The sequence below is a fragment of the Cibotium barometz genome, chromosome 38, assembly GCF_041138505.1.
Source record: "Cibotium barometz isolate CiBa-2024 chromosome 38, ASM4113850v1, whole genome shotgun sequence".
NCBI classification, from domain to species: Eukaryota; Viridiplantae; Streptophyta; class Polypodiopsida; order Cyatheales; family Cibotiaceae; genus Cibotium; species Cibotium barometz.
The window spans coordinates 15,517,500-15,536,423 of NC_141083.1; the positions used below are offsets into that span (position 1 = coordinate 15,517,500).

Here is an 18,924-nt window from a genome sequence, read left to right on the forward strand (position 1 = left end):
TACAAATTCATTCCATTTTAATTTAATTCTCAATACATACCAAAATTATATCCATTCCATTCATTTATATAATACTTCATTACTAACTAATTATCATTTTTCTTAATTATTTCAAATCATCAAAAATAATTATTTATATATTCTTTCCTTATAAAAAATTCATCCGCATGATATTACCATTCATTTGAACTCATTTTCCAAAATGATTGGAATTATTTTTACCATTTTCGATGTCAGAGGTGTTTTTACCATTTTCATCATCATGACCCATCATGCATGTTTTTTGCATGCCTTAGCAAGAAGATTTATTGTCAATACATAGAACACTTTCCCACATTTGGGTGGATAAATATCTTGGACTAATGATACAAGTTCATTAACTTTATATATTCCTAGGTCTAAGCTTTTAAGTGGTGACACTAGATTGAGATCTCTATGGTATGTTACCATTCCTAGCACCACTCACTAAAGCATCCCAAATATCTTCCAAAGCAATAACACAATTTCAAAATAGATCAAAAAAGAATTGAAGGGTTTAAAGCATGGATCCCTTGATGGTGGATGCCAAATTTATGAAGAAGAAGATGTAATATATGATTTGTAGTGTATTGAATCTAATATAATTAACCTATGGTTCTATACAAATTAATTGTCAAAGCAATAAATCCATGAAATCTTGATAATAATTGTTATTCATTCTTCAAATCACATCAAAACTTTCTCTTGATTGATTGTTGAATATATGACATTTTTTCTTGGAACGGATTTCCTAATTAAATGTTGTTTGTAGAATTATCACTAGTGAACTAGTTTGAATATTAATATTTGGTTTATAATTACGATATATTTTCTTGCAATGGATTGCATAATTAAATGTTGCTCGTAATACCACTAGTAGACTAGTTTAATCTTTGGTTTATAATCAAGATTATCCTCATAACCTTAAATGATGGCTCCTCATGAAAGGACATTATGTATGAATCTAAAAATCTATATATAAGCCCTTAAGGCTCCAACCTACACACTTACATTCATCCCAACCTACACTTATAGTCATCCCATTTGTTGCCTATAAGCTCCAACCTACACTTACAGTCATCTCATTTGTTGCCTATAAGCTAACAATAATGTCTCAGCCTCTTGCTCTCACTACTAGTCCTTCTTTCCCTTCATACCCCCCTCCCCAAATCCACATAAGCCCGAACCGCCAAGGTGTCAGGCTTGTTGCACTCCAATCTAAATCCACATAAGCCCAAAGCACCAAGGTGTCGTCTACATAGTCATTCTGCTCAAATCCAAGTACATTATAACATTTTAACATTGAAAGTATCTGAGGAGGATAGGAGGCCATTTTACATGGCAATTTTGTTTAGACCCATCCATGATATCTTCGCTGCACTCGGTGCCTTTATGCCTTGAGCCTTTAGTGCTCTCTTATAATTAGTTTTTTGGTACATTTTTATAAATTCTCAAATAAGCAGATGATGCTTATAGGCTTTTATTTTTAATGTGATTATTAATATAATCTAGACCTATTTCTATGATCTATTATTGAATTTTAATTTTCATGTTATGTACATTTTAGTGCATTATAATAATACGTTTTAATTTTTTTAAGAGTTTTTGTTTTGTTTTTTATTTTCTTTCACGAAACAATTAGGCATTTTTCACTAGTTAGTTGCTAGATTACAATTGATATATAGCAATAAAGACTGCTATATAGGAGGCACTATAATATGATTGCAGTAACAAAGTAAGCCATGAAGCATGTAATGCTACTATTTATCAAATATAATAATGCTATATAGCAAGACTGCTATATTGCCATATATAATAACGTGCAACATGTACGAATGCTATATAGTAGAGTCATGAAGTAGGCATGAATGCTATATAGCTAGCATGAAGACACTACTATTATATAATAGACATAAGAATGCTCTATAGACATGAAGGCACTACTGCTATATAGCAGACATAAGAATGCTATATAGCAGTTGTTGAACCATGCATATGCTTTATAGAGTAGAAATAAGAAAGCTATATATAGCAGTCATAAAGGAGACATGAATGCTATATACCAATCACGAAGCTGAGACTGTATAATAGACATAAGACTACATTAGGGAAAATTTGGGGTCTTTAAAGGGCCCTCTAAGAAATCAACATGAGAATATTCTCTCAAAAAATGGACATGTAGCAAATGTTTTGCAAATCAATTCCAAATTTGTTGGACTTTACATATTTAGAATCTACTCTTTAAGAGATTACCATTAATATATAGCATGATGGGGCTCTACCATGGGAAAGGAATGATACACAAAAAGTGGTTTTGGGGGTTTCAAAACCACCTTTTGGGTATCACTCCTTTCCCATGGTAGAACCCCATCATGGTATATATCAACAAAAAGCTCTTGAAGAGTGGATTCTAAATATGCCAACTTCGACAAATTTGGAGTTGATTTGTAAAAATTTTACTACACGCCCATTTTTTGAGTTTGGAAAGGGAATATTCTTATGAAAACTCATTAGAAGGCCCTTTGTAGATCCCAAAATTCCCCTAATGGTATATTTTATTACTATGTAATACTAATATATAAACCATGCATGCTATATATCGGTCATAAAACACGTTTGATTGATATATAACAGCCATGTGTGCTATATGTCAATCATAAAACACGTATGACTGATATATAGCAGCTATGTGTACGATCATAAAATAGGTATGGCTGTAGGAATCATAAAGCAAGCATGGAGTGGGGGTAAGATTGATGTGATTGCTAGTGACTTAGTAGACACGGACTGCTATATAACAACTCTTAAAGTAGGTCTACGACTTTGACAACTGTTGGACAACTATGCTGGATTGCTATAGTATTGCTATGTAAGCAATACTATTGCAAGCAACGTGCATGACCATATGTAATAAACTACTATTGGATTGTTATATATGGACTGCTATATAGATAGTTAGTAATAGATTGCTATTTAATTGCTTTAATTACTATATATAGCAGTATACTAGTACGCATAACTACTATAAAGCATGTAGTAGACTGCTACTATTAGCATGATGAGAAATTAAAAAAACCAATAAGATAGTTAGTAATAGATTGCTATTTAATTGCTTTAATTACTATATATAGCAGTATACTAGTAGGCATAACTACTATAAAGCATGTAGTAGATTGCTACTATTAGCATGATGAGAAATTAAAAAAACCAACATTGTGGCTCAATGACTTGTATTTTATGTTAAACCTAATTATCTTTTTAACTTCTTAGTAAATTGATGTATACCAAAGTGATGACTTTATGGTTTTCTTACTTTATTCCAATTTGCTAAACGAACATCGTGAATTATTATTTTGTACTTTAATTAAATGAAGTAAAGAGAGCTAGCAAGCTAGTTTTTGTTGAAATATACAAGTGAATGGGTGTGTGTGGGAATAAGCCCTTATAAGGCAAGAGGCTGTAAAAGAGAGTTTGTAAATGAGTGAGTAGCAGTGAAAAGGTGAGAGGTATCTACTGGGAGAGAATAAAGGGTAGCATGAGAAGTTCTAGGATGTGTGGAGATATTCTGGGAAAAGTGAAGAGGTGGAGATAATCAAGCAAAAGAGGTGGAGTGAATCAAGGATGAGGTGTCCCCCCAGATGTAGGGGAGGTGGTACAAATCAAGGAACAAATCAGTGGAGCAGATCATGGACAAACTTGTATGAATTGAGGCATTGGCCTAATGAGTAATTTGCTAGTTTTTGAGTATCCATGCCTACATTAAGCTATCAGTTAATTGCTCACTAATATCACCTTAATCATCATCTAATCACTTGATAATGATGTTGATTCTTGCATTTGATCCACCTTAGTTCATCATCTTACTTACATTTTAACATGGTATCAAAGCCTAGCTTAGGATCCATCCAATTTATGAGCTTATTTATCTTGCTAATCACCCTATTAATTAAGATTAAGAGATAATCACTTTTTTAGTCTTTTTCAACAAGCTTTCTCCACCCCCAGCTAGTGGAGGGGCTTGATCTCCCTCCAAGCTTAACATTAGGCAATAACCTCTTAGCCCCACCTAGCCATGCTGCCCACTCACCGGCTCATCAAGATAGCACGCCAAACCACCATTGAATTCAAGAGAAAATCACGAAATCGCTGGCGCTAAATTTTTGAGGAAAATTGAAGATCTACACACACAGAAGAAATTGGTCTAATTCCTCTTGTCCCCAGGGGTTGTCAAGGGTGCTCTACATGCTGGTGATCTTAGATTTGTGAAATTCCTCAAGGAGAAGTGGCATCAAGCTCTGCATCAAATCTGCAAGTGACTTTGGTAAAACAGAGATTAAGCATTCAATGTTTGGTCAAATCTTTTGTTTCTTGGCTTGATCCTCTACTAGACTAACTGCTATTGATGCCTTTGAAAGGAGTTGAGCTCATTTGAACTCTAAGGCCCCAATTTGGCCTCCCCGCACACTCTGTTTTTAGCACACAAAACATGGGATTATTTTACTAATAAGTGGTTAATCAGCACTAATCACTGTATTTTGGTGCAATTGAGGGTTTAAATTTACCATTGGGTATCTGATACAGATCCTTATAACTTCATATTACAATTTGGAGATGGTTTGATACTCCAACCATTCAGTACAAATTTGTTACCCTTGGCTTTATGTAATTTTTGGTGAATTTATGCTGATAAATCCATTGTAATCATCATTTAACACCAGATTTGAGTTGTAAAAGGGTAGACACTGCCCTTAAATCTTGAATTGGATCAAGAGGTAAGACCCCCTTCACATCATCATGAGCACGGCACAAGAAATAGCTAAATTTAATGGGGAGCAGTTTTATACATACAAAGACCATGTATTTGCTCATGAGGAAAAATCTATGGGGGCTAGTTGAGGGAAGAGATGAATGCCCAGAGGTGATTGGGGAGAATAAGTGGAAGAACAGGAATGAGAAAGAATCGGGACTCATTGCACTCAGTTTAAATGATGAAATCATTCACCACATCACAGGGATATAATGAGCAAAAGATGCATGGGATGAACTCAATAAATTATTTGGCACTCAAGCAAAAAATTCAAAGATAAATTTGCTAATACAGTTCTACAAACTTGATATGAAGGAAAGTGAACCTCTAATTACACACTTGAACAAATACAAAAGCATTAAGCAACAACTGGCAGCCATTGGTAAGAAGGTAGAGGATGATGAGGCACTAGCATTGCTTCTGAAGAGCGTGGACAAAGGAGAATATAAAAACATTGTGGCAACCTTAAAGAATGTACCTGAATTGAAGCTGCATGAGATAGAAGGAGCTCTACTAGAGCAAGAGACCAAGGTCAAAGAGAAGAAAGGGGTGGACCCAACAGCTAGAGAGGAAAAAGCATTCTTCACCCGAGGAGGATTCTCACGAGGAAGAGGCAGGGGAGGAGGAAGGACCTTCACTTGCCACAACTGTGGGAAGCCAGGACACATGGCAAGAGACTATACAAACCCAATAAAGAAGGAACGACATCGGCAAACTTCATGGAGACTCCTAAAAGGAAGTGGAGTCAGATCATCTTTTCTGAGAGAGAAAGAGAGAGAAACCCCACAACCCAATGTAACCTGCCCCAATAGAGTAAAACCACCTCTGAGCCATCGCGATGATGTAGGCCATGTGGTAGATGTATGTGTGAGCACTTTAGTCAAGGTCCGGGCACTTATAGTAGCCCTGGACACATAGAGAGAGAGTGTCAAGGACTATGAGTTAGGGACTTGGAGGCACTTGTCGTGGGCTACCAAGTAAGAGGGAAACTTGGTATAGGGTCTAGGTGTGCTAGGATTATTCACTTGAGGGGAGGTGTTGAAATATATAAGTGAATGGGTGTGTGTGGGAATAAGCCCTTATAAGGCAAGAGGCTGTAAAAGAGAGTTTGTAAATGAGTGAGTAGCAGTGAAAAGGTGAGAGGTATCTACTGGGAGAGAATAAAGGGTAGCATGAGAAGTTCTAGGATGTGTGGAGATATTCTGGGAAAAGTGAAGAGGTGGAGATAATCAAGCAAAAGAGGTGGAGTGAATCAAGGATGAGGTGTCCCCCCAGATGTAGGGGAGGTGGTACAAATCAAGGAACAAATCAGTGGAGCAGATCATGGACAAACTTGTATAAATTGAGGCATTGGCCTAATGAGTAATTTGCTAGTTTTTGAGTATCCATGCGTACATTAAGCTATCAATTAATTGCTCACTAATCTCGTCTTAATCATTGTCTAATCACTTGATAATGATGTTGATTCTTGCATTTGATCCACCTTAGTTCATCATCTTACTTACATTTTAACAGTTTTCTCGCGCTAACTAACTAGTTAACTGGTCTTTATGCTAGCTAATTAGCATGATGTGGGTCGATTCTCTTTTCCAACCAGTTAGCCAACTATCCAATTTCCTAGCCAGCTAGATGGTTCTTCTCATTAAGCATGCTGGGTCCATTCTTTTTTCCAACTAGTTAGCCAACTATCCAATTTCCTAGCCAACTAGATGGTTCTTTTGAGTAAGCAAGCAAGTTAACAAGCTTGCTAGTTTTCTCCGTGGGTAGCAAACTAGCTACTTTTAGTCTATTCTTAAGCCCAACTAGCTAGTTGCTTGTTCGTAAAAAAATCAACGAGCTACTTGGTTTCTCGCCCAACTAGCTTTGTGATAGTTTATGCTCTTTGGTTGGGCTTGTCATATGTATGGTGCCTCACATTTGAGTTTCTTTTTTTATAGATTGACTTTTATTCGAGATTTAAAGACTTATTTTCAAAGGCTAGCATTATACAATGTTCTTTTGAGAAGTTGAAACCATACTTTTTACGCACATTAAAGGACATAAATATATGTTGTTGCATTTCTTAGTGGCTAAGGCGGTCAAGGAGTTGATGTCCGTGATGTAAGAGCAAATGAACGTAAGTGGTGCCAACCCTTTTAAATTTCGACCACAATATGATTCTCTTTGGTATACTTTGTGCCATCACTCTCACCCAATTTTTTGATAAAGTGGGAAACCATGCTACTAAAAATTTCAAGTATGGAGTAAGGAGACAGGTTGGAGCTCTATTTTAGGGGCCACAACGCTCTCAAGTTCATTTCCAAGAGCTTTTGCCTTTAGCTAGTGAAACCTATTCAAGGGGAGTGCTACCAATTCCTCAAAGAACCAGAACCCCATTTCCAATCCCGTTTTTCCTCAGTTAACGGAGCACTACTCTAGCAACTAACATGGCTAGGAAATGTGAGGAGAAGGCTATGAAGGACCAAAGCAAGAGGCCAATATCGTATATTACATGGAAGATGAAAGAGGTGAATGTATCCTAATAGTATGCACCCACAAAAACCAATGGAATGCTTTAGGTGTGGAGTTAGCCATCGTGTTGCCAAATCCTCGAACAAGATTAGATAGGGTCATTTCTCTCCCTTGTGCCGAGATTGTGGGCATGGTCACATTTATAAAGATTGTCCTTTGAGAGGGTGACTGTAGCCAACAAACAATGGCACAACCTCGCATGCACGCATGCAAGGCTTGGTTCTTCTGCCTTGCTCAACCGATAGGTTGTGGACACAAAAGCAAAGCCGAGGCTCTCAAAGATAGAAGAATCCATGGAAGAGGTAGTGGGGCAGAGTGCTACCTTGGTTTTCTGCAAACACAAGGGTGTGCGAAAAAACTTTTCACTCAAATGGTAAAGGACACTAGAAGAGGTGGTTTTTACTAGGTGTAGATAAATTCAAAAAATATTTATAAGTAAGCCTCTCAAAATATTTACAAGTAAGCCTCTCAAATTTTAGGAAATTTGATGGTAATAAGCCTCTCAAATTTTAGGAAATTTGATGGTAATACACACTCACTTGACCAATTGGGGAGGTGAGGTCGGTCACGACGCTAGTGTAAGCGCGTTTTCTGAATATAGTCAAAGCGCATGCGTAGCGAGCCTGCAGGACTCTAAGGAGGAGGTGGAGGAAGGGGAGCTTGCCTCAAAAGGGCCATCCATGGCTATGGAGGCCTGCCCCGGACTTCGAACCTCCCCTTCATCCCTTCCCACTATTTCTTCCCCCTCTTCCTCTTCTTCCTCTCTTCCCCTCACCACTCACATGCCCTCTGTTGTCGACCTCCTCGATGAGCTATGGTTCTTTCGCTCTGTGGTTCCCTTCCCTTACCTAACCTTCCCCTGCTTGCCCTCCCCTTTCTCTTCCTCGTACTCCCTTGACTCTAGCACCCTTCTCGCCCAGCTCATGTTCTCAACCGTTAACCACAATACAGCCCCAACGCCACCGCGTCGCCTTCCCCTTTCTTCCTCGCCATCGCCCCCTCTGCAACAGCAGGAAGAACAGCTTCAGTACGCCCCGTGGCCTTTCCTCTCGTATCAAGCTTACCTGTCGTACCTGTCGCCCAGCGATAGCGAAGATGAAGAAAACGCAGAAGACGAAGAAGCACACGACAAAGAAGAAGACGAGGAGCCATCAGACCCTCTCAACCTCCATACTGATGCAGAAGAGGCCCTTTCTGGAATCTATGATGTGGGTGTCCTCCTCAAAGATCAGGTATGCCCGCCTCTCAACCTCCATACTCATCTTGATGCAGAAGATCATATCGATGGCTCATGCATTCCTACATGTAGATCATATGGGTCCATCCCGCACTTCTGTGCAATGATGGCTAGGACATTTTGCATACATTTACATGGTTCTATCCATTACCTGCACTTCCATGCCTGACTGGTATCTCATCAATGCTATCATGTAGATCATAGATGGTTCTCTGTGTTCTGGCAAGGCTTCATTAATGTCCATGTCTGAAATTAGCCTGTTTATCTGAAATGCAATAGTAACTAAAGGCCAATCCATTTGTCGTCATGCACCATCTGAGCTCCAGAAGCTCCTGGGAACATATTTTGGCCGAGGATTTCTGCAATGCCATTGCAAGATTCTAAGCTGTTGATGTTATTGAATTAAAGAATGGCCTAGGGGAGGCCATTTGCCCTCTTCGTGGCAAAACTATCCCAACCATTCTTTTTGAAGAATCACCCTCATTCACAGGGGGTTACATTCTCGGAGAGATATAACGACACTCGCTTTCATTTTATCCAGCAAGTTTGACTGTTATGAGTCCAACAGCATGGGTTTCTCTTTCTTATTGTTATGATTTTTGAGAACGAATTCTAATTTGTTTCCTTATGGTTGTGTCAAGCAGCACCTCAAAAGTAGACAAGATGGGCTCAATGCCACATTACAGGAGACATGGCTCCAGGGAACATCAAGAAGAGAGTTCATAGAAGATAGAGAAGAGAGTCAAAATATCAAAACAAAAGTGAACTCCAGCAAAGTCAAGGGCTTGAGGGAGCTTGATACTGTAAAAAGGACACCTTATGAGGGTGACGGGTGTCGTAAAAGCTCGACAGTTTCATATGCACCTCCAAATTTGGAGGTTTCAGCACTCAATGAAAAGGTGGACATGAAAGAGCATCTGAAGTTGTGGGCTCATGCAGTGGCATCAACAGTGCGCCCAGATCCTAGCTAATGCAATCTACAGTTCAAAAAAAGAAGGAAAGCAACTCAAGCCAATGAAGTGTGAAGGTAGTAAGGGTCCTTGTGGAGGTGCTCTCAGAGTCTTTGAACAGTAATAGTTGTGTGATGGCTAGAATGTTTATTTAGCTTGTATATGAGATTAATCATTTAGTGGCACCGTAGTGGCCCCAAGGCCTTTAAAATTTGATATGTACCCATATCTAACATTGAGTTTTAGATGATTCTTTTCTACCAACCATTTTCAATAAAAGGTACAGCCATGGACTACTTGACCTCTCAATGCTTGAATGACTTTACAAACTTAATGTTAGCTTCAGCTACATTAAAGGCTTAAACCTGACATGGTCTTTTTTTTGATAACTGGCATGTTCTTTAAGTAGCGCTACACAAGTTGGGGGAAAAGGCCGGCCAGAAAGTGCATTTGTCTGCCTCCTTTCTCACACCTTGCCCAAATATAAGGAAGTGGGGATTCTTTTACATTCAGCATTTTGCTCTTTGACTTGTTATTCACCATACTACTAGACTTGGATCTTATGTGTGGTTTGCTATGTTGTACATAATGATAAGTATGTCCCTTGTTGCATAGCGTAGAAGAGTGTTGAAGGCTCAAGCAGAGACTGCAACATTGCAAGGGAGTAGGGGGAGGGACTTGCTCATGGTGGTGGTGGTGGTGGTGGTGGGCGGGAGTGGTGGATAAAAATGAGTGGACTTTCTCATAAATGCAATATCTATGTACCATTTATCTTTTTCCAAAGACTACCATTGATTGATGACACGTAGCAAACAAGTTATGTTTGTCTTTTTTTTTCTCTCCTCCTGTCGAGGCATAATTCACTTGCTTTAAAGTCCCAGTTCTAATGTCTTTGCTTTGAATAGCAATCTTGAGCCCGTTGTCTCATCTTGCCACAAATAATTGCAAGCATCTTTGTTATTTTGTCCTCTTTTGCCGTTGTAGTCTCCTCAATTTGAGGATTGTCTTCCTCTCCTTCTGTCGAGGCATATAATTCACTTGCTTTAAAGTGCCATTCCTAATGTCTCTTTGCTTTGAATAGAAATCTCGAGTTAAATGTCCCATGTTGTCCACAAATAATTCCAAGCATCTTTGTTATTTTGCTCTCTTCTGTTGTTATAGTCTCCTCGATTTGAGGTTTGTCTTCCACCTCGTCCTCTTTGAGTGTTCCTTTGGCTTCCTCTTTGTGTGGAGTTGTCCTCGTCCTCCACTTTTCATCACCAGTATACATAGCATTTTCGTCACTCTAATTTGCTTTTGATGAGCTTTACCTAAGTATTTGTTTCTCAAGAATCATTTTTGTCACAAGTTCCTCAAAGTTTGGCAATCAATCTCGAGATAAATAGATGCTCTTATCATCTTGAAGTCTCTTCCAAGAATTGTAATGAATATCTCTACTATCTCTTCATTTTCAACTGGCATAGCAATCATGGCTAGTTGATCACACATACCTCTGATCTTTGTAACATAGTCAAATACTGACAATTGTATGCAACTCTCATGTAAGCTGTGTCTTGTGAGACTCTGATACACTTTCAAACATGCCTGAAAGTGTTTCACACATCAATAGCTGATTCACAATGTTCGATGTGTGGAATCATTATTTGACCCAGTGTTACTATTTGAGCAATAATACTCATACTCATCACCGCCTTCTTCTTTAATTGCCATGCTTTGACATCAATTTCATGTTGTCTCTGTAGATTTTGTTGAGTTCCATAGAATTGATCATCTCTTTCTTCGTGGCTACTGCCTTCTAGTAGCTCTCGAGGCATGTTTGGCATTGCGTTAGCTCCAGTAAGTATGCCCCGTAGATCATATGATTGGATGAATATTTTGATTTTGAATCTCCAAGCTTGATAGTTGTTCTTTTCAAGCTTTTCAATGACGTTAATTTATGCTTCTGTCATGATGATACGAATAGAGTGTCGATGTAGAGGGCTTTTAGAGTGAAAGGTTGAAGAAACTTATACGATAGATGAGAGAGATTCGAAGACCTCTCTTTTGCTTTTTATCCAAGCTTTTTTTTAAAAAAAATTTGTGTAATGACTTTTAAACCTTTTGAAGCTTTCTTTACAAGCTAAAAAACAAACTTTATAAGCTTTTTAGGACAAACAAAAGAAGCTCTATAGACGACGTTTTGCCACATGGCCAAGGGTAATCCCACATGTGAGGTGTGAGGAAGAACTAGAAAGGTATAACATCTACGTGATCACCTCCTTATACCTTCATCAAGAAGCATATGAGAGGGAGAGCATTTCATCGTTGTATGATGACCCGATCACTTGGCGGGCATGTCGTTGGTAGGTTTTGTTACCTGTGCTATTACGCGACCATGTGCTAAGCATCAACGGGCCTCTTGTCGGTGTCTATTGTCGACGTGTGGCTTTGTTGCTATTTGTGCCTACACGTACCTACACGCATGTGTCTCCTTGGGACTTCTGTTATTGCCTCCACTTTTCAAGGGACTGCGGTGCATTGTCATGGGGCCGTTTGAGTGTCGGGATGCTATTTTAAAATTCTGTGCCGAGAAACTCCACAAACCGAACTTTGATACCAATGTTACCACAAATCAAGAAGACTCTTGAAGCCAAGAAACTCTTAACTTGTCTATTATGTTTGGGTCTATGCCCTTATATACAATCATATAAAAAATAATTTGCTTTTCATCAAAAACATAAAAGTGTGCTTTTTACAAAACACAACTAATAACAAAAAACTATTTAACTTAAGAGTTTGTTCACATGCATTAAGTTGAGGTCGGGAAGTGCGGGAATTGCCGTGAGGTTAGAGAAATGATCTTCCTTGATAGAGGGTGCAGAATTCAGAAAGAGATGGCATCAAATGGCGAGGTTAGACACAAACGGATAGGATTCAATGGAGTGAAATGAGTTCATTGGATTTGGAAGTTGAGATCGAGTGATGCCATAAAGTCAAGGAAATGATCTTCCTTAGTAAAGAGTGCAAAATTCACAAACAAATGGCCAAGTTGGGTAAGAGGATGGGATTCAATGGAGAATGGCCAAGTTGGGTAAGAGGATGGGATTCAATGGAGTAAAGCAGTGTGGTGGGTACCATCGGACTTCAATTCCAAGCCCTAGAAACTGCGGCAGCCTTGACACATGAAGCCCAAAGAGACGAACTCTCCCACATGAGCTCAAGCAACAAGCAAAGCGGAAGAGGCCGAAGAGGCCCACGCAGCAGACGGAGGCAACTTCAGCTACGGCGACGCACGAGCGTGGGCGGGGACAAAGGAGCTGCGGAGGTGTGAGCATCGCAGGCGAGGCACGACGGCACAGGAAGCGGACAGCCTAGCCCTGCGCGCAAGGATCGCAGGGCTGGCGGAGGCCGGCTGGGAGCAGACAACGAAGGATGGACGGCGATGCTGAGCGCGGCACTGTAGGCGGACGATGTCGGCTGCTTGCTGCTGGCGACCGGGAGCGGCACGTGCAGAGGAGCAGAAGCATGTGGGGGCGGCAGGCCTTAAATTTGATGCCTAATGTAAGGCTTCATGGAAAAAAAAATGAAGCTTTGGAGTCCACAAATGGGCTTCAAATTGCAACCTTATACAAAATTTTGGGATTCATAATCTCTCTCTCTCTCTCTCTCTCTCTCTCTCTCTCTCTCTCTCTCAGTAGTCTCCATATAAAAAAATCTGTACTATATCTACACTATAATATATAACTTCTAATATAGTACTAAGTTACCTTTATATAAAAATTTTATAAGATATCTAAACTATAACACTATAATACTATATATATATATATATATGTGTGTGTGTGTATGTAAAGATATATATTTGCACTGTATTATATATATATACTATATAATATATATATTATAATTTATATACTATATTTTTTTGAAGCCTTGGTGATTTAGGAGGGCTTCAATTTGAAGCCTTGCATGAAAAATTGGGCTTCATGGTTGAAGCCTTTAGAATATTGCAGGGCTTCATTTGAAGCCCTGCACAGCCATTGAAGCCCAAAACGGGCTTCAAATTTAAGCACTGGGGGGCGGCATGTAGGGCTGCGCGTGTGCAGGGGTGCAAAGGGCTGACCTTGCACTCCGCCCTGTAGGCTGTGGCCGTGTATTTTTACTTTGTTTATTTATTTATTTTTACTTTATTTTAAATTTTGAAAATGAAAAAAGAGGGGGGCTTGTATTTGTTTGTTTGTTTATTAGGTCAATAAAAAATGAGGGGAGGCTGCTTTTTGCATGCGCATGTGGGTGGGATGCCAGCCGGTGGATTGGAGTGCGTGATCTGCAAGTGTAGGTGTATGCACGTGCGGATGTGTGCATGAGGTGCAAAGGTGTGCACACGAGTGTGTGCATGCAGACGTGCACGCGTGTGGATGAGATACAAAGGTGTCTTGCATATGTTGAGAGGTGTGTGGACACGTATGGGTGCGTGCATGTGTGCACATGCTTGTATATGCAAGATGCAAATGGGTGTGAACAATGAACTTATGTAAGTATGTGTGCACGTGCATTCACGTGTGTATGTGCGTGTACATATGTGTGCACATGCATGTGCTACACACGCATGTGTATGTATGCATGCATGCGTGTAAGTGTCTGTGCACATGCATGTAAGTGTGTGTGGGTAAGTTGCGTGCCCTCACATATACGTGTGTACATGTGTGTGTGCACATGCGTGTAAGTGTGTGTAGGTAAGTTGTGTGCACTCATGTATACATGTGTACGTGTATACATGTTATTTTTTGACGTTTCTGGTTATGTTTTTGAGTTTTTAATCATTCACGATTAAGGTAGTAATTGCACACTTGAACAATGGTGTTGTGTTACATGTGTACGACATCGGCTTAGGGTTTGTGTCCTACCGTGCGTGCACGCTCAGCTGTGACGAGGGTAGAGAATCACTTATCCATCCACAAGATGAAAGCTTGGACGCCACCACAGTCGTCGCGGGCTTTGCTAGTGCACTTGTCTAAAATCTTTGGCCTTCTAGCTAAGTTGATGTAGTGTGGTGCACGAGGGTGTCATGAAACCACATAGATTCCTCTAGGTCATCTGTGAGGCACAGTGCAACGCTTGGCACCCTAGGTGGCTCATCTAAAATTAGAACTATCGAGGGAGGTACGACCACTGTGCACGAAGACGAGAAGAGAAGAGAAGAGAAGAGAAGACAAGAATCATCCACTCCATGCACACACTACAATCAAGCAAGCAAGCATTCACAGATACAAGCTCACCATCATAACCATAAGAGAGTGAGAGAGAGAGAGAGAGAGAAGACAAGACTCAATTGTGATAATGGGATTGTCTTTTTTCATATTTCATAAATCACTTATATACATGAGCTCACTTTTTACAATGGCTTGCTGTCGATTCATTAGGCGAATTTTGGACTCAACTTTGGGCCTTTTTCCTCTAGAGAGAGAAAGGCTTTGGACCAATAAGAAGAGAGCCACCGTAAAACGAAACTTTGATAATTAGACGTTTTTCATATATTCTTTATATGAATATATTGTTATTAAAGAAATACGAAATGCATTTGACCACACCTTTATAATGTCATTTCTTTAATATATATAAAAATTAGAGTGTTGTCAGCTCATTTAATAAATCTCAGCTCATTAAAGAAATACGAAATGCATTTGACCACACCTTTATAATGTCATTTCTTTAATATATATGAAAATTAGAGTGTTGTCAGCTCATTTAATGAACGGTTTTCAATCTAAAAATTTCCCTCGCTCAGCTCATTTAATAAAAGTGTTTTTTTCCTCTAAAAATTTGAAATGTTCTCTTCGAAGTTCCTAGCTCATTTAATGAATGGATTTCTCTCTAAAAATTTCGCACGTTTTGGAGGTTATCTCTTCTTGCATCTTCTTGCATCTTTTGGAGGTTATCTCTTCTTACATATGCTTTTATTTTCTATTTGCTTCAATGGAAACCACATGTCCTAGGCGTCCCTGCTCCTCTACTGGAGCTATTATAGTATACAACAGTTTTGATATGAATAATCAAAGGTGGATTCCTACCACAATCTAGTTGGATTATGTTGCAGACGAGGAAGTGGAAAAAAACAAAGAACGAGTTCATCGACACTTACAAAGGTAGAGTTTAAGATTTCAAACTCTCTGACACAGGTAGGAGCATTAAGGAAGTCCTTATACAGCATGCCTACATGCACTTAGAACTGCATCTGCAACGTTTGCCTAATGGAATCCCACTCCATAGACCAAATTGTAAGTAAATGTTTTTACAGTATGTTTATGTAATGTGTTTTATTTCTATACTTATGCTTCTCTTGTATTCGTCTGTATAGATATATATCCTTCAAACTTGGTTGACTGGCGCCTCTAGGAGGTGGACATAGGACTAGGACGATGAATTTGCTTCGAAATTACAAGATTGAGAGAAACGGGACTCAAAGGCGCATTCTGCCATAATCATTATTACTTATATACATTACTTTGATTTTTAAAATAGGTACCAAGGAGAAAAGAAAGGACCATTCAATGTAAAGACATTACAAGGAAGCAAGTTTTCGTGGTGCAAACGACCATCACATAGAGATAAATGGAGATAAATGTATTTTTGACATCAATCATGACAGCATATAGTTACATCAATCATGACAACATTTTGTATTTCTCCAGAGCAATAGAAACTAAGAAAAATATTCTACATTTTCTTATTGGATGTTTTAAACATTGATAGCATGTTCTTTTTTTTTTCTTACGAAGTGTGCTCTTGGGTGTGGGAAGATTCTTGTTGTTGGGACGATGAAGTTTGTTGTTGAGGGGGTGGTTGCTCTTCGGGACGCTCTTGGGGTGGTTGCTCTTCCAGATGGGAAGCTTGCTTTTCTGGAACAAAAGCTTGTTGTTGTTGCGGGGTTGAAGCTTGACTTTGCATAGTTTGCTATTGTCGGGAACTCGAAGCTTCCAAATTGACGTCTTCAGATCCATCAGATTCTGGAAGCTTGGCTTGATGTACGTTGAAGGCAAAGGGTTTTCCCAATACATTTTGAGCTAAATCAATCAACACAGTAGTTTATGTTTTCAATCGGAGCTACATAAAGGAACTCAAGGATGTTACACCTCAAGACGCCTACTTTGGTTAGAAACCTTTAGTTTCTCATTTTAGAACATTTGGCTGTGAATGTTATGTGTATATTCTAGATGCATCCAGGACCAAGCTAGATGCCAAAAGTAAGAAGTGTACCTTTCTTGGATATAGTCAAGAGTCAAAGGCATATTGACTCTATGATACAGACGTTAAACAAAAGATTTTGGCTAGCCAAGATGTGGTATTTGCAAAATAGCCACACTCAGTAGAGGAAGGAGTCCGTCCACTCTATCATTAGCCAGAGAAATAGTTCACCATGAGCCCATTGGCAACACACTAGTCAAATTTCCTCTCAAGGAGGAGGCGTTTTCAGAGGATGCTTATCGACTTATGTTTGGGGGTACTGCCGTGCGGTGGTCCTGGTCGCGGCTGTGGTGGAGGGGGCACAAACACAACAGGAATATTAGGTGGCCTGCTAATGAATGTTGATAATAATATGCTCAATGATGGTCTGTTCCCTGAACAGCCCTAAATCCACATCGGAGTATTCTGATAATCATGGATTCTACAAAAAGCCAAAAAATTTAGACATGTACCGTCAAAGAATGAGGAAGGAAAGTAAGATATCATTAAAAAAAAGAGCATGCATACATTTCTGCGGATAATGAGAGAGCTAAGTGTAGCAGCAACTTTGCGTTGTAGCACACCCTCCAACCGTAACTATGGCCATCCTGTTGCTCTGCAGGACTCTGCATCTCACAGTCCTTGTGTGTTCTAGCAGTGTGTCCTGGATTATGGCCTCGAGACCAGTTATTAGCTTTCTAACTGATCTGCATGAAACATTACTGTTGTCAATACTGAAAGTTCTCTAACTACTTCTCCCTCTTTCCATCTCTCTCTCTTTCCATCTCGTTACGATATATGAATAATGATTGTGTGGACTTACTGTCTCACGGTGCCATGGAATTCTTCACTTGAATTGGCCAAGTAACAAGTCTTGGATTCCATATCGTAAAGGATCAAACTCCAGTGTGAATTACAACATGCAATTAGGAGTATCAGAAGTAACATCAAAAATATATAGTAAATTTAGGTCACAATACTACTATAAATGAGATTGCATGTCACTTACTTCTCATTGTATGCCATTAGAATTATTTGAGCTACATCAAAATTTATCGGACTAAACCATGGACATACATCAACCAATGATGTATGTTGTGCAGTGAGAACCGAGAGGAAAGGAGGGAATCTACAATATATACACGATTTTGAACATCGAATGGGAGATTTGATATAATCAAATCTACAATATATACATGATTTTGAACATCGAATGGGAGATTTGATATAATCAAGCTGCACAAGAAAATTACATTATATTAGTTACTTTGGACAAGTAAACCACTTTAGAATCAAGATGATGACAAGGACGTAGCAAACCTTAGAACCGCAATTCTTGGAGCTCCTGTATCCTGGCTTGGTCTCCAATCCTTTGTGTGTTGAGCCTTGTGTCACGAGAATGACTAGGCTTTGTCACTTCTATGATCTTAACTTTCTTCGTCAAAGGAGGGATTTCCAAAATTCCTTTCATTCTTTTGTCACTAAGTAGGATGGGCTCCAGCATACGGTCATATCTGAACCTGAGCAAACGAAGCGAGTTCATGTCTTTCGGTATCATAATGATTCTGTGTGCATGCGCGGTAAGGATGTAGCTATCCTGAAAAAACTCGACAAGCCAATCTTCTGTAGCCTCTTGCAAACATCCTAGGTCAGAGGCCTACCAACGCATACTAATGCCAAAATCTTCACATATCGACGTGACTACGCACTAGAAACGACAACTTTGGAACCACGCAATGCATATGTTTCTCCACCTTCCTTAGTTCAAGGACGGATCTATGTTGGTCGTATATATGCGTCTCCTAATAATTGAGCGGAGTGCAGACATTTTCTTTCCTGAAGTAGCTTCTTTACCTACTTTAGGATTATTTGTAGATGAGAGCCTTGCGGTCTTCTTTGTACGCGCCATCTGAAAATAGTCATAATGTTACATGATAAATTTTCTCAATAAATACATAGGACAATAAAATAGCAACAAATCACTACAACATGATTTGGGCATATCAAATACAATCACAACACAATCCTCGCGTTGTAGTGATTTATCATGCTCCAAAAACAAAATAATACAAAAACTATTGAAAAAGTTAACTTGGATAACAAAACAACTTCAAATCACTACAACGTGATATGGGTACATCAAACAAAATCTACATTAACTCCTCACATTATAGTGATTTCTCACACAGACCCTTTCA

The 18,924-nt window shown here is 39.2% G+C and overlaps 1 protein-coding gene across 1 annotated transcript; it reads left to right on the forward strand.

Moving 5' to 3' along the window:
- Window positions 1-7,908: 7,908 nt before the first annotated feature.
- Window positions 7,909-9,819, forward strand: LOC147616388 (uncharacterized). Its single transcript, XM_086777455.1, has 2 exons — window positions 7,909-8,568; window positions 9,218-9,819. Exons 1-2 carry the CDS (start codon window positions 8,017-8,019, stop codon window positions 9,542-9,544), a joined length of 879 nt encoding a protein of 292 aa, XP_086633581.1. The 5' UTR covers window positions 7,909-8,016; the 3' UTR covers window positions 9,545-9,819.
- The last annotated feature ends 9,105 nt before the right edge of the window (window positions 9,820-18,924 follow it).